Raw genomic sequence first — 23869 nt, 5'->3', positions numbered from 1 at the left:
AAAGTATATTCGATCCATTCCCCCGCTTCCAAATTGAATGGTTTCCACCTGGGGCAGTGCTACACTAGTCCAATAAAGACCAAACCCCTGTTAGCCTCACACATTTCTCTCAGAAACAGTTGAGAAAGGTACTCAATCATTGTGCCTTTCGGCATACAATGGCTTGGCAATGGAGTTGTACCCTCCAAGGTACTGCTCTAGTTCAGCTTCAGTACTGCCTGGGAACATACTGTAGCTGTTGTGATGTGTTTTTCTTTTTCTTTTCTCCCCCCCTCCCCTCAGTTCCCTGGGTAGTGTACATCTGTGCTCATCAGATCTCCGTGACAATCAGTCAGGTTCTTAAGTGCAGGAAATAAATGCCAGACTATTGCTTACTTGCCATCATTTGCCTGTGTGCCGTGTTTTCATCGTTGGGTCGTTCCGGCTTTTACTTTCCCAGTTTTCACTTGCACATATTTTCACTAAATCAATTTCTGTTTATCTTACTTCCAAGTTCCTAAGCTCTGAATGTAGTTTAGATTCTGCGTCTTTTTTTTTTGTATGTTTTTCTGTTACTATAGCTTTCTTCTTTTCTTGACTTCAATTTCAATTTCTTTCATGGTACAAGGTTTACTTGTGTAGTAGAGACTTTAGCGACGTCTATCTCCTGTTGATATTCTTTAATTTGTTTTTATTGATTCGTTATTATGTATTTTTCGCATTGACACTTTTTGTGTCGTCATACTTCATTTCTTCTTCTTTTTAAATTTTTAAATCCAATTTGTAAAACCAGTTAATTTTGTTTACTTTTTCTATTACTTATTTCTGTTTTTAAAGTTATATGTTACAATACAATGCTATTTTTCTCAATTAAAAACATAACAGAAAAAATGGCAGTGTTTTTTGGGGGGCTGGAATGCATCAATGGCATTTCAATTTGTTTCAATGGCAAATATTGATTTGATATAAGGTAGTTATGAGTTGGTCGTGGAGTGATTTAAACTTGTAAATCAGGGGTTCTGCTGTACTTTGGTTTGAAATTTTGGATACTAGTATTGGATATAATTTCACTGACGAGACCTCCGTGTGTTTATAAAGTATAATTGAGCGTGCTGCTGCTAATTGGTGGTGTCAGTTATTATGTCATTAAAGAGTCAGCCTAAATTACGGTCAAAACAGTTAGTTAGCCATATGGCAATGATGTTACAGCCAAACATCATGTTGTATTTTCAACCGAACACGCTCACAAGCACACTTCAGAGACGCTTGACATGCTCGACGACACCAACATAAGTCAAGCCTCCTGTTTCGTCTTGTTCAGATGCGCAGATAAGTCACGTTCAATTAGAGCAGCCGCAGAGGCGCCGCCTACACACTCGCAAACTTCACATGAATTCCAAATGAGAGGAAAGTCTAGTGCACGAATTCACCGGAGCAGCAGAGAGTTTGCTATTGCTCGGCACAGCGCGAGTTGTTCGCTCTCTTTGAATCCACCATGATATGATCAAGTCAAGGCAATAAATAGCATTTTAGTCTTTTGGTGACGACAATTTCCTGGGAGAGAAAGCAAACGGGAGTAAATTGGTTCAGAGCTCAATTCCAGCCAGTAGCATCAAAGTTGACACGCTGTGTATTCTCTCACACTGGGCTCATTAAAAATGCACACGTACTTGTGTCATTTTGGGAATTAAAAGTGAATAAATATAGTTCCTCAGCCAGGGATGGGGTCTAATTAAAAGTGTAATACTCATCCTTGACTGCTCATTAGGGCAAACTCTCTTGTGGTGATGGCGCTTCGGTTGAATTGAGGAAAATGCCGGCTGCCAATTGCAACCACACTCATTAAAATAGACTACAGCTGGGCCTTGAGATATGAGTTTCATTAGTTCCGTGACCACGCTCGTAACTTTAAAACACTGGTATCGCAAATCATCTTTCCCCTGGCCACTGAGCCACTTTAAAGCCCTTCGGGCACTGTGTTAGTGTAGATAAAGCGCTATATACAGTAAGTGTACTCCATTTACCATTTATATGGAGACAGTCACTCCTCAGTAAGCCGCAGTAATATTAGTCCTTCTTTGGAGAGGATAAAGAATATATGCTTGTGAGTATTGCTATATTGTCAGTCTACATGTGTTGCTCCGTCATTTGTGTTAAAAATATCTGTTGCTTAAAGGGTTATAACACTGCGGCACTTATGCTTTTCATTCGCCTGTCTATTGTTGGTCAGCATTAAACTAAAGTGACTTATCCAAAGCAACATGATGTGGTTGTTTTAAATCCACAATGTGTCATTCTCTTTACGTTTAGAAGCAAGTGATATGAAAACAAATGGGGTTTTTCAAATGTAACTAAAACTGTACAAATTTCCAAAAACAACTGTCATAATTTAATAACTTACTTGAATTACTATTGTATTATTTATATTTATATTTTATTACTTACTTTGATTACTAATTTAATTACACGTTTTCTCCACGTAAACAATTATATATTATTTTTTTATTAAATTACATAATCTTCCGACATGTAATCCGCTATTCCCCAACCGTGTGTCCTGCAAGCCCATTTTTTTAAAGACCCCACCAAGTGTGACAAAAGAGAGGCAGATCCATGCGAGGCTGGGAATTAATGGAGAGTGAGAAATGAAATGAAACCTCTTAAAAATGACACCCACCCCCCACACACATAATGCGCTCATCTACATGGCCTCAGCTGAATATCAGCACAATGGTGTCGGCATAAATGCCAACCAGATAAATCCCAAGGACCAAACGATAAACGTAACATAAATGTTCTGACAAATGGAGTTGAAAGACATCGTGGGTATCGTGCTGAGCTTTACCACCGCCACTGGCAATGACTTCCTTCCTGCTCGGAACATTTTATGCCCTATCTTTATCCATCCATTTTCTTTACCGCTTATCCTCACTAGGGTCGCGGGCGTGCTGGAGCCTATCTCAGCTATCTTCGGGCGGGAGGCGGGGTACACCCTGAACCGGTCGCCAGCCAATCGCAGGGCACATACAAACAAACAACCGTTCGCACTCACGTTCACACCTACGGGCAATTTAGACTCTTCAATTAACCTAACCTACTATGCATGTTTTAGGGATTTGGGAGGAAACCGGAGTGTCCGGAGAAAACCGACGGGATTTGAACCCCGGTCCTCAGAACTGTGAGGCAGATGTGCTAACCAGTCATACACCGTGCCGCCGCAGTATATTTCTTCCAAATTCATTCAATTTTGCTTGGCGTTTAGCTTCAACCTTAAAACACCTGTGAAGTGAAAATATGTTTTTTCTAAATTTGACACACCAAAGAGAAGAGTTTCCAACCAACCTGCCAAATTTGAATGATTAGAAAAAATCCTGATGCATAAAAAATGAGGCTTCTAAATCATCAAGTCGTCGTCTCTGCGCTCAGGCGCTGTGGGCGTGTCTGCTGAATGTGCTGAAACCACACCCCGCTCAACTGTCAATCAAATACCACTTATTAAAAAAATAAATGCTACTTTGTGGAGCATCTTTCTAATGCCTACACAGTACTACGTTTGAGCTGCAAAAATACGTCCGCTTCGATACCACAGAGTCCACACCGTGACAACGAGGCGCTCGCTCTAAAGCTGTTACATGAGCACAAAGCCCCTTCCTCATGCTGGCTGTCATGCTGGAATTTTTTAATTTTCCCTCACTCTTCCACCTTCTCTTTGGGACATGCGTGTGCACTCACAGCCTACAATAAGGCGCTCTAACGTGGCCACGCCAGCCTGAAGCCATGGTCCACATGCTGGCCATCCCAATTTTGTTTCTCCCCTCGCTCTTCCCCCTTCTTCCCGTAACATGCGCGCACTCACAGCTGACAACGAGGCGCTCTACAGCAGCCCCGTAACATGTGCGCACTCACGGGCGACAATGAGGCACTCTATAGCAGCCACGCCAGGGGACAAAGTTGCAACTTTGTTGGGACAGTTTTAGGATGTATGTTCAGGTCCATACAATAAAAGAATGCAAATAAATAAATAAATAAATAAAAAGCTCCATATTTACCGTCAGTGTCTTGGCTGAGACAAGTTGATAGCAGCAGCGGAAGTAGCAGATAAAGGACGCCTATTCCCGTTTTCCCGGGCCATTTGACCCCAGTATGCGACTGTGGTCCCATTAAATGCATCGCCGCCATCTTCATCGCTGTCCTATGAGCGCCCAGCTGCGTGGGGAGGAGACAGAAACATAGTCACAATTATTTACAGCAGCTCGCTGGCCAAGTACCACCGTAATGACCAACATTAAAATACAGTAGTAGGCCCAAGAGTTCATCAAATATGAGGCAGGGGTTTTATTCCTGACAAAGGTGAGTAGCCGCAAATTGTACTCGAGTAAGAGTACTGTTACTTTGCAATAATATGATGCAACTAAAGGTAAAAAGTAGCCCGCCAAATATTTACTTGTAAGAGAATTCAGTAAAAAAAAAAACAAACAAAAAAACAATGAAGTACTGAGTAACTGTGGAATAACTTATTTATTTATTTATCTTTATTTTTCTCATTGAAGAATTAACATCAAGTAGGCAAAAATATAAAACATAAATGTGCAAATTTAGATATTGCCCAACAATATCACTTTAACTAAAGCCACGATCAATTAAATCTTTATAAAATAACATAAATTCAAAAGCTAAATTCAAAATGTTATTGAATTAACTGTCTTTGTTCGCGCTCATGAAACAGCACAACAAGCTCAACAGGCAGAGATTACACAGAAAACCGTTCGAAGTGGAGTTCTTGTAGGCTGAAATGTGGACATTTTTACGCAGACACAGATTACAGCGCATGACATAGAGTAGCTGTTTTTTTTTTTTTTTGTAGACTTGATTGGGGAAAGTCCTATGGCACAAGGCAGAAGTCTCTCTGACAAACCAAAACAAATACATCACACAAGCAATAGATCAAAATAAAAGTAGCTAGCGAACTGTAGCTCAAAGTAACAGCAAAAGTACCGTCTGTCCTTGACAAAAAATAGCCAAGTGAAAGTAAAAAGTATGTTGCATTAAAAGTATTTTTTTCCCAACATTACATCCAGAAATGTGGCAGAGTGAATTTAGTGAGTTACTACCAAACTCCGATTCCTAAAAAGTATACTTAATATTATTGGATTGTAGCTTATTTCCTGTATTTCTTTTGTAGCCCTATTTTCTATGATTATATCTCATCATTAACTTGCCTAACTATTGCCTATTATATCGCCTTGCCTTTTCTATGCACTTGAGCTGTAATTGGAATATTTTCAACAGCCGGAATACAAATTGGCAACTTGACGGTGTGATGTCAGCAAGGCCGACACTTGTTGCGGTTATGTCACTTCAAGTGCCGCCGGATAATTCGAGCAATTTGTGGGATTTCCACGCATCTGCCTCCAAGGACGCTTATTTTCCAAATGCAATCAGTCTGTTATTGTTCGACCACACGAGACACAATGGACAAAAATGTGGCTGCGGATTCAGCTTCGATTCACCAACTGTGTCGGATAGGACGAAAACGAAGTGACGCAAGGTTAAAGTTTGTGAGAAAAGAGCAAGTTTACAGAAACAGAGGCCAAAAAGGAGTGCGATAAAACAAACTGTGATGTGAAAAATACGCAGACCAACAGAAAAGTCAAATCATAACCATGTAAAACTAAAAACTATGGTGAGAGCGACACAAGATAAATGTTGCAGCATATTACGCATCTTCTATGCTCAGAAATTATGCAATAAGGCGTCAAATTGCCGGGAGCGGTAAACATTTCTTTTGCTGTGTTTTCTCCACCACAAGAGCATAACTTTGTTTAATTATACTGTTGATAAATAATTCAAAACCAAAGCGAGAAAGCAATATTGAAATGAGTTGCGACGTCAGGTCAGTTGAGGAGACTTCCATGGCGTTTCCAATTGTATATGTTGCACTTAGAGGAATTAGCATGTCATCCAGCGGGTACGCTTTGTCAAAATCTGAATGGACTTTTCTCATTCAAGGCCTAGAATTCATTTAAATCCCTTTCATAACAATTACTGCCATAGTCATAGTAACTCACCGGGGGGCTTCATTATCTGAAAATGACACTTTACTCAACTTGTATTATGAATTTCAAAGAAATACAGTTTGTTATGTAACCATAGATGCTGTGTTTTTAAAGCAACAATAGGTAATCATTTGACCTTGGAACGAGAGTTTCAAATTAATTTGGATGGTAATTGGCCAAGGAGTAGAGTATGGCATACACAGTTACCACAAAGAGTACGTGAAGCGTTTGGCATTGCGTGAATTTACGCATAGTAGTCGTTGTCAGGCGGAAACCACGTATTTCCTAAAATGGTCAATTCCATTTATTATTTATTGGTGATTATTACTTTATTTGTAGATCAATAGTATTGGTCTTTACTCATGTTGTCTGTTATTTGTACGTTTTTAAGTATTTTAAACTTTCGAAAATAACTTGAACAAATGTATTCATACTCTTGAACATTAGAAAGTGTTATAAAACTCCGCCTCCTCCAGATGCCGTCATGTATTATGTCCCTTAAAGATTGAAAGTCTAGAAGTTTTTTTCGACAATATTGAGTGAAAATATTTAAGTTAGATACATTTGAGTAGGGCTATTTTGTTAAAGTTTGCAGAAAGAAGCACGTCAGCCACAAAGGTAAGCTTGCGTGCGACTGCGGGTGAATAATATCTGCCAATTACACTGTTTAGTCAGCTGCTTTTTAATTGCATCACTCCTGGCTCTTTGGAAAGACAATTTAACCATAGTCGTTTGTTTTTGTGAAATATTAAAGCATTTTTATGTTGTTGGAGCGGCAACGTTTCCGTACCATTTTACTGAATGACATCATGATAACTTTGCTATGATTTTAGCGGATGAAATTACCTTGAACATGATTCGCGTGGTTTTTTTTGCTGATGTTGGAGCTCAATGTTACTTGATAGCGATATAAGGTCAAATGTGTCAAATGTCAAATGTGTCAATTAAAAGTGTCTAATGTACCGGGCCCGGCGGCTTTGGACAGTCGACGCATCAACCGTGTCATCAATCCATCCGTTCATTTTAACACACAGTATGAAACCCCCCTGGTGCGTCGCCTGCTGTTATCGTGATGTAACTACGTGGCTAAGCATGACGGATCGCTGCGCCACCAGCGCACCGCGGTTGATCGGTCATCTTTCTGCTCCTCATTACTTCCACAATGGGATAATTGCGCGGATGGCAATACATCCCACATCTCATTCCCGCCGCTTAACTTCTCCTCTAATGTCATCACCCGTTTCAATTTGTCCGATATGCCTTCCCCACCGTAAAAATTCTAACAATGATTTAGTTTGGGGATGATGAAGCTGTCAATGTTTAGGGCCAAGATGGACTGAGACAATGTTCAAACTGTATGTAGGCATCCAATGTGCGTTAAGATGTCTGCTGAGGAGTCAAATAAAAAAATGTATTCCCTAACAAGGAGATGGTTAATAAAATACTGAATGGTGTGTTATTGCCACATTGACATACAGTATTTTATTTTTAATTTAACCAAATGCACTTTTTGATCTCCCGTTCTTCTGAACTGATCTTAATATTTCATATAAAATGCAATTTGTTGAATGCAAGAAAATGATCAATATTCTCATTGCTCTACTGGTTTTCAATTGAATATAATGTTATTTTTTAATTACAGTGAACGCCTGGTATAATATGGAAACGCTTCGAGTAATTGACACCCATCCAAAAAGATTTGTAATTGCCTGGCGTAGCCAGGATGCCGGAAAAGTACTCTTTTCTCTTAGACAAGGCTCCGGGCTGACTAAATGAAGTTCCTCCCCTCACTTAAACATGGTTCCTTGGCACCAAGATGCCACAAGATGGCACCAAAGCAATATTTTTATATCAGACATGGCTTTGCCTGAGGACAAATAAGTGAATAGGTAATTTTTTCAGTGAATAACAGAGGACAGGGTTACCCCCCTCAAAAAAAAAAAAAAAAAAAAAAAAAAAACAGTGAATTTGCGATTGTCGGCCCTCCAATATGAAAGGATTTACCGTTTTTCTCCATGTCTTTATGTCTCGAAAGTGTTCTCTGCCAATTGACTGTCTGTTGTCGTACGAGATCGGCTCCAATTACCGGAGACAAATTCCTTGTGTGTTTTTTGGACATACTTGGCAAAAAAAATAATTCTGATTCTGATTCCCAGTCCCACGATGCAGGGTTGACACACTGCCCTCGACCAGGCGGGCGCAGGCTAGCACGAATCTCTCTGCTGCCAACACCACTTAAACGCCGTCGACTTGAGCACAGCTACAAATCCGAGGATTGCGAAGGACTCAGATTGGCACGCGGGGGGGCTTGTGCGCGGAGCGACTCGCAATTAACTACTCATCATCAGGGTTGGGCACCGAGAGAACTAACGTTCCGGTTCTCCCAGAATCGTTAAAAAAATAAATAAATAAATAAATTGGTTCACAGTTTCGATGCCTAGTCTGCCGACCCCGAAGAAGAAGTGCAGAAAACCAACGAAGAAGCGGCGAAAACCAACGAAGAAGAACGTGCACGAAGACGTGCTTGTGCCTAATGACGTCGGTAGCGGCGAACAAAAGTGTGTCTTAACTATGATAAAATAATTGACCAGTCGCCTCGGTGCTACACTAGGAATAAGATTATATTGTGCAAAGGAGGTTTTCACAATGTCTAGCGTCTGACGCGCTCCGAGCTTCACTGAAGTCAACAGTCAGTCAACTGGGTGAGTGAAACAATAAAATGTGTCTATGCTAACATTGAGACAGCTAACAAGGTAAACGGTTGCCTGCACTTTTTGCATTTATTTTAGTCTTCAAAGCAACGTAAGAGCCGAGGACAGAAAGAAAGAAAAAAAGGTTAACGTTGACCGAAAACTTGAGCGTAGCAACTTTGCATCACAATGAATTGGGAGAAAATTCACATAAACGTTGTCTCACAGTATCACGAACACTAACCTTGTGCCTCATTAGTGGGTAAAGAAAGGAAATCGGCGTTTTATAGCATTTGGTTCCACCCATTAAAAAAAAAAAAAATTCACCGGTGCTGTGTGAAGTTACCTTTCGTGCCAAAATGCTGAGTTCCGGTGCGTACCCTTCAAATTAAAAGGCTACACGCTCAAAAACAGGAAGTCAAGTTAAAAATTGCACATATAAACCATTTGACGTGATAAAACAGTCCCAAATAATGATTTTAACAATGCTATATGTAACTTTTAGCTGAAACATGAATTAATATATTAAGTCAATTGGGTTAGTTTCACATACATTGCCTTTTAGTTCAAAGGTTTGATATTGATACTGGTTATAAAGAACCCCCGAGTCAAATGTTCATTTTAGCCTACGCTGCAGGCTGCTAAGAAAATGGATGTTGATCATTTGGACACACTTTATTTCAACCATGCAAACTTTTTTTCATCCAGCCCCCTGAAAGAGTCACAATGGAGAATCGTTTGGAACCGGAATTGAAATAAGGAACCCTAATCGCTCAAATTCAAACGATGCCCAACCAGGTTAAGTCTTGAGTGTGGGAATGAGTCATCATTTCACAAATGACTAACAACCATTTTGCAATGATGCACAGGCAGTAAACAGGACAACAAACAAACACAATAGATGTCAAATAAATCATCCTGAAAACGTGACAAATAACACCCCAAGAAACTTTCTGATTCGGACAAACATTGTCAAGTTCGTGGACAGACAAAGAGCAACAAAGAGCAATTAGGCGTCAAGACTGACAACTCTGTCAAATATTCAGAACTTCAGAACAGAGCAGGGAGAACTGGAAGGCAGAGATCGCGCTCTAATAATTGATGACCTGAAAATAATTGGCTTCCCGCATGGTTGCCTTTTCTCAAAGACATGGTGATTTTACAATTCGGGAGGCAGCAAAAGGAGAGTTGAAGAGAAACCCAAGGAAAAAAAAATAAGAATTGCAGTTCTTACTGCCCTGCAGAGAAATAAATCTGCCTTCTTATCTCATAAAACACCACAACAGGAAGGCCTTTATCCCACCAAAGTCTCATTTTTAGTGGGTCTGATGTGTCGTTTTGCTCTTTACAATGAGCCCAGCTGTTGCCACTCACACATACAGAACATATACAGTACATTTTTGACACTCCCTGATTAATTACATTTACTTTCAAACTTAACGTAAAACGAAGAGACTTGCACATTTGAAACAACCACAAAGCTTTGCTTTAGATTGAACCGTTTACTTTTGTTTTTAGACCACGAAAAAAGTGCTTTTAACGGACAATCTGATTTAACAGACGATCCCCCCCCCCCCCCCCCCACACACACACACACACACATTAGTTTGTTAAATCGAGGTTCCACTGTACACAGCAGTTTAAATCCTATGAAAAATGTAATAATAATAAAAATAACTGAACGCATGCAATGAATGGTTGCCAGTTCACTTCCCCCTACTTCTGAAGTGGCGATGGGGGGTGTATGTCACTCCCTTAATCCTAATCTAAAATGTTGTGACGTTATTAACAGTCTATACCAGGTTTCACAGACTTGTAGATTTGTGGCTGAACAACGTAGCAAACCAACTTGCTCCACCCTTAGTTGTCATGGTAACGAAACCGTACGCGGGATTGGCCCTTTAAAGGGGGGTGAGCAGTGGTTCATTTGGATGAGACAGGACCACCCAGGCTAATTAATACGAGATTCTTGAGATATTTCTGACAAAAGCATTCCCAGCCATGAAGACACGTACGAACTGTTTCAAATTGTGAAAGAAATGGGGAAGGGGCCTAGTTCAGAATGTCGCACAAACTGACTATGTTACCCGCAGCTAGAAGAAAAAGGTTTTTAAATAAAAAATGCGAGCGTAAAACTATTTCATAGCCTCCGGCGTTCCAATTTTCCAAGACATTTTCGGGGCACCGGTGCGGTGCCGAGCAATATCGGTCCGGCCGAAGCTTGTCGCCACCGAGTGAGGGAGATGCTGGAATCAGTCAGATGCCGAGAGCTGCCAGTTGACCCTGATTAAACGTCTCCCCTCACTCACTGGGACCACTGATAAAGACAGATGCGCTCGGGGCCATTTGTGTTGTGAGCGTGTGTGTTTGTGTGCTAAAATGTAAGTGCATTACTCCCAGTGTGTTTGCGCACGCGTGTGTGTATGTGTGTCACCACACCACATTCCACTGTGTAAACATGCTGACCTGGCACAACACCACACTTTGAAGTTGGCACCAGCTACTGTAATCTCCCCCACAAACACACAAACAAATGCACACACACACACACACACACAGCCAGGGGCAAGACTTAACACTGCTAACACACTGTGACTTGACGTAGTCTTCTTCTCACTCACTAACACATACGCACAATTGCAGTCTCCTGCTCGCAGAGATAAACATTCATGCATTCTCCCATGAAGGGGACACACACACACACACACACACACACACACACGTTAAAGGCGCACATTATATTTTTTTTCTTACTATCTGGAGTGCAAATCCTTGCTGACAGTGTGTGAGTAAAAGTCTTTCCTACTCACTGCATCTAGACTTTCACTGCAATGGTAATAAATAAAAAAAGATGTTGTCCAAAGACATATACAGTAACCTTACAATCTGAGTATGTTTATAAAAATCTCTCATTAGGTAAAAAGTATTACTCCCCAATATCTGGATTTTGGCCTGTTTTACTGCCACTTCTCCTTCCACGTCCCCCTCTGCCCTCTCCTGCTTGGAGAGTAGGGCTGTTGCTGTAAGCATCCTGCTTGTTGAGAGTAAAACCAGTAACCACACTGCATCTCCCACTCCCAATTTTTACATTCCAAGCCATACTTTAGAGCTTATAATTGACCCCGATTTTTTTAAAGAGTCAAGTCATATATCAGCCTCCACAGAGGACATGCTGAATCATCGCCATGAAGAATGGAAAAGTGCATAGAGTATACGGTCATGTGAATATTGACTAATTCTTTCTTATTTGGGTCCAGGATTGGAGATATTTTGGTGAGAGACGCTGATCAGAGAGAAAGCTACTTGGGATATTTAAACTGGGGCAGCCACTCTCGGAACCTTTTACCACAATGGATAAAACTGTGCTCGTTTAAGCTCCCGCTGGCTTTTCAAACACACTTGTAAACTTTTATTTAAAAAAAAAAAAGTGGCCCAACAAAAACTGTTGACCCACTTTACACAATAGAGTAGAGTCTAGAGTCAACGGTAAAAAAATTTAAACTGTCATTTTTGTATTCGCTTTTGTGAGTTGTTAAATTAAGGAAACATTTTCATGCGTCCAATGTTTTCATCACACTCCTGAATGTCCAACGTGGATGTACAATTGGAAATCGGTGGGAGAGAATGAAAACATTGTCATGCGACGTGAAAATAAGTTTGGCCGATTCACTTCGGTGGTTCTTCTCCTGCTTTGGGTTGCCAGAAATGCAGATTCCCAGCTGTGTTTTGGCCGGCAGGCGCATAATCTTGTTAGGAACAATTAACTTGGTTGTTTTTGTTGAATGTAAATCCAATCTTTTGCACAAGCTGTCGAAAACAACACGCGGGCACTGAAACCATCAAACGCCATCACGCATGCGAAAAGAGGATCGAGACTTCAAATTTAGGAATATGAAGGTCAGTTGGTCGGAAAATCATTATGCATGCCTTGTTGCAGGCGACCAGCCGCAGAGTGTCTCATTGGATTCTGGATTTTTTTCAAAAATGTAAGTCGATGAAAACAAGTGTGTAGTTACATAGGAACACACAGGAAGAAGCGTTTCTCAATTGACTCAGTAAACTGCAGTGATATTAGTCGTTCTTCGCAAAGGATAAAGAATATGTGCCTGTCAGTATTATGTCTGTCTATATGTGTGGCTGCACCGTTTGTGTTCAAGTATCTATTGCTTAAAGGGTTATAACTATTGCAACGTCGATGTTCGTTTTATTAGCCGTCTATTGCATTTTCCATTATGTGTTAGCATTAAGCTAGTGGACTTTTGTATGTTTTTTTTAATGCACAAAGTGAAATGGTCTTTAACTGTGAATGACATTGAACAGCTTAAAGCAAACACTTGGCCTCTTTTTTGAAGAATTTTCACTATCTGGAAAACTGCTGCTTGTTGTGAAGTTCATTTCCACCATTTAGCGCTCGTAGCTCCAATTTTTCCTGGCAACTCAAGACCAAAAAAAAAACAACAACTGCAGAGCGACAGCTTGTATCTCAAAATGAGTTGTCGAGGTACCACTGTATTTGTTTGGTTGACACGTCCATGCGCCACATACACGCAGTGCAGTTTATGCAGTACTGCCACCACGAGTATAAATGCTTTGTTTTGGGCGCTCGCTTTTTTTTCGGCCTGGCAAAATATAGCCACTCGCGTGCATGAGATAAGGCAGGCCCCTGAAAACGTGCTAGTTTCAACATGACAATAAATATAGTATGTAAAATTTCCTATAATTCTTGATCCTTGAGGCGTTCTGATGACAGCATTTCTCAGACTTGTTATCAAAGCACCTCAAAGTAGATATATTTTGCATTTTTGTCAAAATTTGCATATCCATTTAGGACAAACACGATGTTGCCATGCTCTTGTGATTTAATGTGGAAAAATATAGATGGGCAGTCTGTTTTTATCTGACAATTGGAAGGGGGGTGGGGGGAGCAAACAATGCCTTGGTAAAAGCATCGCAGCGCTTGATATGCACCACCAGCACGACAGCAAACAACTTGTACTACAAAGCGTTTGATTAACGAGGTGGGACGGTTTTTTTTTTTTTTTTTTTTTTTGGAGGGGGGATATCAAGGCTTTGTAAATGGACTGAGTGCAACAAAAAAGAGAATAGTGCTGCTCAACAGGCCCTTGAGAAGGACATGAGCATGTGAGTCAGAAACCCTGAGGTGTGGAGATTGTCAAGTCTGCCCCCAAAAAAATGGATTTAAAAAAAATGAATTAAAGAGTCCTGAGGCACATTGACATGTAGGTTATTGAAAAGATGACATTTCACTAAAACTAGGGCCTTAACTAATGCATTTAAATTTTAATCTAATTAAATTCCAGTAAAATTTGACCGTGCTCATTCGTAATGACGCGCGTCTCCTGATTGACAGCTCACAGCGGTAGGGTTCAAATTGCAGCTTTTTATTGGAGGGAATCCATTATTTTTAATCAGTGCATTTATATTATATGTATTAATTAATAAGATTTGACTCTTTCCAGTAAAAGCATGCATTTCTAAATGGATAAAAAAAATAATTTAGTTTTCTGGGTAAAAATTGAATGATCAAATTTGGTTTTACATTGGATAGGGATTTTCCACAGATAAAAAATATTTAAGTAATATAAATTGAATATTTCATTCAACAATATTCATCTTCGTAATAAATGCCATGCCCCCGATTGTAGCCAATTGCTTCATCCACGAAAGAAAAATAAATGCCGCCCTGAAATAGAGGCCTCCATCAATCCTGTCAGAAAAAAATAATGGTTAGCCCAGTGGTGTCTAACATATGGCCTGCAGGGCAAAACCGGCCCGCTCGAGGGTACAGTCCGGCCCGCAGGATGAATTTGAAAGTGAAAAAATACAAAAGACATTGTGGTGGTGGGGTATAAGGTTAATTTAGAGAAATATTATGCTCCTGTAAAAAAAATGGAATGGTAATAATTCCTCGGTATAGGAATAGGTGTATGTATGTATGTATGTGTGTGTGTGTGTGTGTGTGTGTGTGTAGTGTATATATATATATATATATATATATATATATATATATATGAACAGGGGTGTGTAGACTTTTTATATCCACTGTCTAATGATCTCACTTCATGGATGCTTCACACAGAAGCGAACTGCTGAGTCCATTTGAACTCTGTTGCTAAATGAAACAGCAGCACCTATAATGGACATAAAGTGCAATTAAACTAGTAACATTGTTAAATATTATCCCAAAAATGTATTTGTTCAAATCAAGGCTGCACCTCACAAGAGATGCCTAAGAGACCAGGGACCAATTAGTGTTTGCAGATGACACAGGGGGAAAATATTGATTTGAATAAAGATATAACTAAACGCCTTAATTCCCCTGGAAATGAAGGTAAAAGACGCCTGAAAACAAAATGCAAACACCCACACTGCCTTTAAAGTTGTTGGAAAGTGTCAATTTATAATTGATAAGTCTTATCAGCAATCTGGAAATGCACGACATTTGCTTGTCAAAGGCTCCGGTTTAATCTGCCTTAGGTGCAACTGCACCTCATTTGCACGTATCGAAATGGATAAATGGACTGGATGCGGGATGCGAGGCAAGGTGTCACTTCAGTCTTCCTGATGAATGTTGAGAGGAGCAGACTTTAATAAAAAGAGAGAGACAGAAAGCCCTAATGATTAACATTAAAGATGAAAATGCAAACATCATTATTGCATTCAGCCCCTTCATGCAGTTTCACTCAACAATAATTCAGTCTGCGGAGGCCTAAAAGCTTTGTGGAAGCATTTGAGCTTAAATCTGTCACGTAACCCGAAAGCGAGGAAATAATAGTTATGTCAACGTATTCTATTTACTATCTATTACCCATTAAGTGTTGATTTGCCAATTGCCGACAGAAACAGGCTTCTATTGGGGGGCGGTATTAGTAGAAAAGCATTGTTATCGTAAACCGAGATGTGCAGTTTAAAACTAAATAAAAGGTACTGTTCTGAAGAAACGGCAATAACTGTGGCAGACTGGGTGAGACAAATACATTAGTATAAGACTAACTGTTACTTGGTTATGCAGGTACACCCATTGACCTCTGTGTGACTTCTCTTCCTTATGTTATCGTACATATGATCATTCTTATGCTGTTTCGAGATTCCCTCAGGACCCTTCAAAAGACCAACAGGTGCTTGTTTCTGTGGAAACCTGTGCAAATGTGGTGGACACACAGACAGTTCTCAGGACTGATTCAATCTCCCATTAAAAAAAATAATAATAATTACATATTTTTGGCATGTATAGTTTCACAGTTTCAAGATTCTCACCATTTTCCTTGATTTAGCACACACTGGTAAAATCTAAAGTCCATTTAGTATTCACGGGTCAAATTTGATGTGGAACAGCCTCGTTTTTATCTCTGCCGCATCGTCGTCATGGTTTCCCCCAGAGGGTCGTTAGGACTATGAAACCATATAACTGTGCACATAATCGTCTCATGTTATTGCAAATACACAACAAATGGAGGGATAACTAATGTTGAGATCAGTAATAGTTCAACTACTATTCAATTTGTTTGAAAATGGGATTGGAACACAAAAATGGTTGTAATATTAATTCTCAATCATTATAGACGCACATGATTTGCTTTCGCGGGCCACGTAGAATGATGTCCATCCATTTTCTGGGCGGGATACACCCTGAGCTGGTTAACAGCCAATCGCAGGGCAGCTCTACACAAACAAAATATCTAAATGTCTTCATCTTTTGGCTCACTTTGAGATAAGTCCTCAAATTTCAGGATAAAGGAATAACATTTAGGGTATTTTTTTAAAATTGATGTCTAATGTTGAAACAGGTCCAATTTAACTTAAACAGTATTTAAGGGTTTTGGTAAGAGCTGCTGTTTTGGTTAGCAACAGTTTAAATTTGCTGGGCTGGTTACTTCTTTACAATTATATATAAGCTATTCTTTATTTTAATTTGTTTTATTTATATTCAATTTGTGCTTTCTTCCAGAATTTTCCATCTGAGGGAGCATCAGTCTTACTTAGCGTCATGTTCGAGACGCCCAAGACTGAAGACAAGCGAGCACGGCCGGACGTTAAGTGCAGGTGACGGCATGTCGAGCACTTGCATCCGTCGTTGATCGTTCTCGGATGAAATGTCACGTTGGAAAAGGAGAGGAAAGTGTTTGTTAATTAGCATGTGCGCGTGTTGTCGCTGTCGCAGAGAGCGACGCCAGCAGCTGCGGGGGGCGGGCTAATCACGGCCCCGGTGGCCCCACGCGAGAAAAACCGCAGCACTTTAAATCTTCTCAACACTTTTAATGGCAGCCCCCTCATTATGAATATACGTGTCAAATTACAAGATCGATTTCTCCCTCGTAACGTTGCGTGAATCGTAATTCATGGAAATGGTGTTATTTTATGCAATCAGCGGACCCCAGACGCTATCAAGTGATTCTATTTCAAGCATAAAAATGAAATAGTTCCATTTTTGGAAAGGGTACACAGCTAATTAGCCCCCTGTTACTTTGCATTTTTGAGAACATCTTGGTGTGTTAGTGCGATGAGAAGCATTCTGTTGCCATGGGACTTATCTAATTGCATACATGGTAATTATGATAAATGATTATGAAGCTGTACCCTGGGAATTACCTGAAATTCCAGCTAATGCTCTTATTTTGAATCATAAAGAAGAAATCAGGAAAAATGATTATTGTTTTGACAGTTTCAAGTAAGAAAAACGTAATACAAGAATTAAGTTTGTACAAGACAAAAAGGGCGTTGTTATTAAATAAAACTTGTAAGGTTAAGAGCACAAACTTGTAATATTATAATCATTTCAACTGTACATTTTTTCAAGGAAAAACTAGTAATATTACGGGAATAAGAACGGGAATCAAGTCTTATTTTTATGTGGAAAAAAATCTGTAATGGCAATTAAATTATATGTTATATAATTATATTTGTGGGGTTTTTTTCAGACAAAAAGTTGTCATATTACAAAATAAAGGCAGATTTCTATAAGACAAAGACGTTTAAAATTATTCGGATAAAATCTTAACATTGCATAAACTAAATATGTAATAAACGTGTTCAATTTCAATACTTTCAAAATGTAATAATTATAATAATAGAAAAACTCATATAATTGGAATTAAGAAAAAAACTAATACATTTTTATTTTAATTCAAGAAAAAAAAATCATATTCATTCTGTATACTCAGAATTCAATATTAATATTACTTTCATGCTACATATAAATCTGTTTTGAAATTAAAACTGTGCAAATACATTTCAAAAATATCATTTTTTTTGTTTAATGTTGTCATAAATGTTCATAAAATTTTGTGGGGGTTTGGTACCATGCTAGCGTTTGTAATGGAATAAACATTACCTTTCTTTCCTTCCACGTCATACTTTATCGCTTTGGCTTTTAGGACAAACTGTCATTCTAAGCACTTTAGCAGCGGCCGCTATTTAAACCTGAAACCTGCCGCTTCAGTCATCCAGCATGACTAACAGGCTTTGGCACGCTGAGCGCTGGACGTGTCCCAGCTTGGACAAACACATTCAGTCTGATTGACCCCCTCACATCACATACAGACGCCACTTTAACACAGAAAGCACGTGAGGAAATGGTCTCATTTCCTGTACTCAAACACAGCCTCTCAAAACACGTTGCAAATATCAGGCTCGTGTCTTTGTCATTGGCACCCACTGGTACACATTGGGCATAACACTTCATGTATCCCCTGATTGATTTTTATTCCACCAGCTCTGTCTCTTCTTGCAAATGTGCAATACGACATATCATACCACAGAAATCAAATAGCCGCATACGTATACTGCAGCTAAAATTGAATCAGTCAGTTAATCAATCAACCGACCTACTGTACCTAGTCTCCGTCCAATTGGCCAGCCATATGTTCTAAGTATGACATCAAACAATCAATCGACCTGCCGATTTATTAAATGGACTCAATCGATAAACTGATCTATCGGTTAAAATATCGCTCAGTAAACCAGTTTATCAACCTTTGATATCAACTCAATTAATTGGTTAATTGAGCTGTTGGTTAATCCACTGATCAATCAATAATATGATCGCTCTCTGTCCATCTGGCCAGCAATCATACCAAAATATGAATCCCATCAATGGATTAACATCTGATCGATTCATCAATCAGTCAGTCAACCTACCTATCTATTATATGCACTCAATGAAATAATTGATCTTTGATAATACATCAATCAGTCATGCTACCGATCGATTCACACATTCATAACATAAAATCAGTCAGTCAATAAATCTATCTGCCTCTCCATTAATCGTTCTTTCTGTCCTTCTGTCCAGCCCTCAGTCATCAAACTATCGATTGATGAGCCAACCGGCTGATTGAGCAATCAATCAACCTATGCATTATATGAACTGAGATCAATTCATTCATGTATCAGGTTAATCAGTCAATCTTAGACCGATCCATAATATGAAATCAATCCGTCAACCAGTCAATCAAGCTACTAAGCCGTCCGTCAAATGAATTCAATCAATTCATCAATGTCTTTCTCGTACAACTTGATAAGGTTGTGACAAAAAATAAATATATAACAAATTATGCATCGGCCACCATCACGCACACCCTTGCGACCTTTGACTTTCTCCCGACGCCCTGTGCTCTGCATGCGGGCGGCCGGGCAAGCGGGCAGGCAGGCGGCAGGAGGAGGCGACAGCTTGCCTTCGTTTAGCTAATCGGATGACTCTCCCTTCTTTCCTAATCCGAGACACCGGCTGCCGTGAGGTAACCGGCTTGGACTCAGACAGACCGCTCACGCCCATTCCCTACTTGTTGAAAACAAACACAAACACATCTAAACACACACGGTCATGGGAATGTCAGATTTAAAAAAAATATTTAAAAAAAAAAATGAAAATTGGGCTTTGGTTCCGCATGCGTAAACACATGAAACTGGATGTTAAAACTTACAGGAGTCATGCAGTGTGAATTAAAGAGGCACAAACACAAATAACACATCTTGTAACACATCACATGAACTGACGTTGGCTGCTGCATATAAAGGGATCGTTTTGAGTGCACATGAGCGCAAAAAGCAGGTCTGGCTGATTTCAGGACCGCGGATAGCTGCCACGGACAGCAATTCAAAGTCCCACTTGACAATCACGTTTACGCAAATAGTTTCACATCTAATGTCTTTAACCACTTGGAATTCACATTGTGGGATACGGAGACTTTTTTGTTTTTTTAAGGCACACTCACCGTGTTATCCACCTCGTCGCAGCCATGGGCTTAACATCCACTTTTCCACGCGCTGTCACCGGCTTCGCGTGGGCCCCCGCCACAGCCACCCGGGAGGCAATCCGGCAAATAACATCCACGCAACTCATCCAGGCGCCTGCGTAACTGGGTGCACGCGACTCCTCAAAATATTTTTTTTTTTTTTCGAAAAAGCAAAGGAAGAGCAAGTCCCACGACAAAATGACTTGATGAGTGTCTATTGGTCCGTCTGTCTGCTTTTCCCTCTTACAGGAGGTGCACGAGCTCTGAGGCAGAGTAACAGGACACCTCCTCTTGTGTTCCCTCTGCTTTGGCAACCCGAGCCAGGAGGCAGCAGGGTGGGGGAGGTGGAGTCAGAGAGAGAGAGAGCAAGAGAGAGTGAGAGAGGTTTTTTTTGTTTGTTTTTTTTGTACTAACATGCATTTTATTCTAATTGATGAGGGATGGAGTTCATTACTTCAACTGTATATGTTGGTACCGAGTGAATGGTAAAAATCTGGGGTACAGAATTCAAGACACCAAAAGGCTAAATGGTTAACAATCGCGATTAGCATTAGCGCGATAGCGATTAACATTTTAGGTCAAAAACGCTACTACCATTCAGCTAGTTCACTCATACTTATCATGTCATATGTACATTACACCGCTAACAGTGTCTTAAAACTCACTTACAGACACACGTTTGTTGTTTTTGGCAAAAAGTATAATTGGCCCAACACTGCGTCCGTCTGCTATAAATGTCCGTGTTCCGGCGGCACAAACACGGAAATCTTGTGTCGACCATTTTTTTTATTTATTTTTTATTTTATTTTATTTTTTAAATGGATTTAGCAGAGTTGTTCCATTTTTTCCCCAGCCCTAGAAAATGCCACTTAATAATATTGCACTTTATAAAAACAGAGTAATAATGTCATTAAATAAAGCGTTGTGTATCATGATTTAATGCTGCAATTCAATTTATTGTGCTGCTCCTGTTGTGTCAGCCTTGCAAAAGGGGGCGGCGGGATTACACACACAAACTTACGATTTTGTGGCAATGGGGAAAAAAGATGAGGACCTCAGGAAAACGGGGGGGGGGTCAATGAAGGATGAATTTCAACCAAAGGATTTCTTTTAAAACAAAAAAAGCTCAATAAGAACGTGGAAATCTGTAAATAACTAAATTAACAAAGTCCCAAAATTCCAGATACAAAGTAACAGAGACACACGGAAACAAAACAATCACCACAACAGGGAACATGACAGAACCACAAATATAACTTGCAGAAAAAACAATGACCCGTCACTGACTAAACAAACCCAGGGAACTAAATACAAACACATTGACGAGACAACAAGGCACACCTGGACAAGACCAGAGTGGCTGTTTATCTGACACAAGGTGAAGGGCTGACGCCAACAGGTGCACAGCAAACCCAAAATCCTGATGAAAACCAAAAACCAGAAACAAAATGTAATCAAAACCAAGTCACTACTCTCAGTGACTCACTAAGGTGCAATAATATTGGTCGTGCAGAGGATAAAGAATATATGAGCTGTGAGTATTGTTAAAGCACCACCACTACTATCAGTGCTAATCGTTAGCCCGTCGATAGCGTTTTTCATTATGTGTTAGCATTTAGCTAGTGGGGGCATTTCTAAGGCAAAGCTGTTTGGTTGTTTTTAAATACACAATGTGTAATTGTATTTGTTTGATGTTTTGTTTGACAGAAAATGTTAATTGGGCGGGGCAGTAAACAGCTTGAAGCCTCTTTTTTGAAGAATTGCTCACCAGCTGCTGTTTGTTGTGAAGTGAGTCGAGTTCACATTATCTATAAAATGCCACGAGGTGTGCCCTCTCAAAAAAAAAAAGGGAAAAAGTTTTCTTTTTTTTATAGTTGTATTACACTGGTTAGCTTCTCTTGATACATTTATGACAGATAGGAATGTTAAAAAATGTTCCACTTAATAAAGGTTCGCCATTATTATGCACAGCAGAATAATTATGTGATCTGTCCATGCATAAATTTTTTTGTTAATGAATTGCTGTGCCTATATAGAATACAGGTGTTAAGTAGAAGCTCCATTAAAGTAAAGTGCAGTGCCAGCAGTGTTTGTGCACTGAAGCTCTTTAGAGTCGTTTAAATGCATCTGCCATAAAACTCATAACAGGTACATGGCAAATGACAAGGGCTGCTGGTTTGACTGTGGAACTATGCCTGCTTTATCGCGGGACTGTTTTATTAATCAGGCTATTTCATAAAACTTTGTTTTTTGACTCACTCTCAGCTGTTTCAATACAAGCAGAGTGACGTGTAAAGCTGCCAAGGTAGTTAATAGTCTCTTCTTTACGGGGCGCCGTTTTGGCGGAGTGTTACACCGCTTTTGGTAAACGGCCAGCAAAGTGGGGCTTTCTAGGCGTATTAAACACGTTATAGTCGCGAAGCAACAATGAGCTAATAAAAAATGTTCTGCGATATAATAATAATAAGACTTGGGAGTTAAGAAAAACCCAAAACAGACGCATCCCAGAGTGCCTTGCAGCACACTCGCACGGCTTTACTGGAACACGGCACTTTGTCTTCTGCCAGTAAATTGTGATAGAATGAGTAATAGCCGAAAGAAGACCATCTGCTCGGAGATATTACTTTCTTTATTTTATAATTTGATGTCAAACTTGTGATGTGATGGATGAATGAATGGAGGCAGTGAGCCAGAGCAGTCTAATCGCTGCGGACCTCTTCGTTCGTCCATCTGCTCTGGGGATTGCAGTAAAGATTCCGCCGATGCAATGAGTACCGTATTTCCACAAATAGTGTGATTTATGGGGCAAGGCAAATAATAGGTATGTCACTGGTTTACTATTCGCAGATTTACCTATTTGTCTTTTTTTTTGTTTTTTGTTTTGCTCTTTCTGTTTTTTTTTTAGATTAGAAACCACCGCAGTGTAGTGCCAACTACTGGCCAGGAGGATTCACTCGATGTTTTTCACCTTAAGTATCGGTGGCTGGTATCGTCAGCCTTCACGAGTACCCAATACCTGGGCCCGATACCTGGTAGCAGTTCCCGCCCATCCCTGGTTTTCAGAAAGTACTGCTGTTTTGGTTAGCAACAATGTTCAAACCAGTTAACAGCAGTTAACTATTCAATCTCCGTGTATTTGAAAAATAGCATCTATGAACTGAGATCATTATAGTTATTACATCTATTTGGGGCCATATATCTCTGGTGGACGATGCACCCAGAAACACAGTATGTATGCTCTCAGGCTACTTCATTAGGAACACCTGCAAATGTGGGGGGGGGAAAAGTCAGAATTCAAACTTGGTGTCATTAAAATTCTGATAACGTCATCAATCGCAGGTCGGAAAGACGACAAGCAGTGAAACTGCAGGCCCGACTTGGAGGCAGTCCAACGAGAGCCCCTTCAGTACACCACTGGGATCTTACCGGTGCGTCCATCTGCTCCGGTCCGCTCTACGGGATTACACATAAAGCCGATTGAGCTCCGGGAATGGCAAGCAAAAGATCAGTGGGCCAGAGCTAATCATGGCAAACTACCAGCACAAGTTTTTGTTGTTGTTTGTTTTTGCTTTAAAAAGGCACTCACGAATCAGCTTCGGCCAATACAATTAGAAGTCAACATTGAACAAGAAGCGCAGTTGTCTTTTTGCTATTGTTCCTATAAGGTCAACAGGCTCAACCTCACAGCTAAAGTTGAATTACCCCTCCGGAGACCACGAAAGAGTAGTTCTACTTCTTCTTAAAGTAGATAAATGTACTGCAAATAAGTGATTGACTGTTGGATCTACTTCATGCATGTGACTGACGTTTGTGACCAGAGAGCTGAGTAAAATGATGAACATTTAACCGTATTAACAAAACTGAAACAGAAATGCATCCAGAGTTGCAC

The 23869-nt window shown here is 40.0% G+C and overlaps 1 protein-coding gene across 1 annotated transcript in view; it reads right to left on the bottom strand.

Moving 5' to 3' along the window:
* LOC133417870 (protocadherin-15-like) overlaps positions 1 to 20268 on the bottom strand; it is a 101238-nt gene extending 80970 nt beyond the window's left edge. The window contains exons 1-2 of the mRNA XM_061706061.1: positions 19960 to 20268; positions 4029 to 4185 (exon numbers count right to left, since the gene is read on the bottom strand). Of these exons, the coding sequence (XP_061562045.1) occupies positions 4029 to 4164 (136 nt within the window). The 5' untranslated portion in view covers positions 4165 to 4185; positions 19960 to 20268. The remainder of the gene's footprint in view (positions 1 to 4028; positions 4186 to 19959) is intronic.
* Between the last annotated feature and the right edge of the window lie 3601 nt (positions 20269 to 23869).

This window comes from Phycodurus eques, chromosome 19 (genome assembly GCF_024500275.1).
Source record: "Phycodurus eques isolate BA_2022a chromosome 19, UOR_Pequ_1.1, whole genome shotgun sequence".
NCBI lineage: Eukaryota > Metazoa > Chordata > Actinopteri > Syngnathiformes > Syngnathidae > Phycodurus > Phycodurus eques.
Note: the sequence above shows the minus strand (reverse complement) of the source record. Positions and strands in the feature narration are given on the sequence as shown.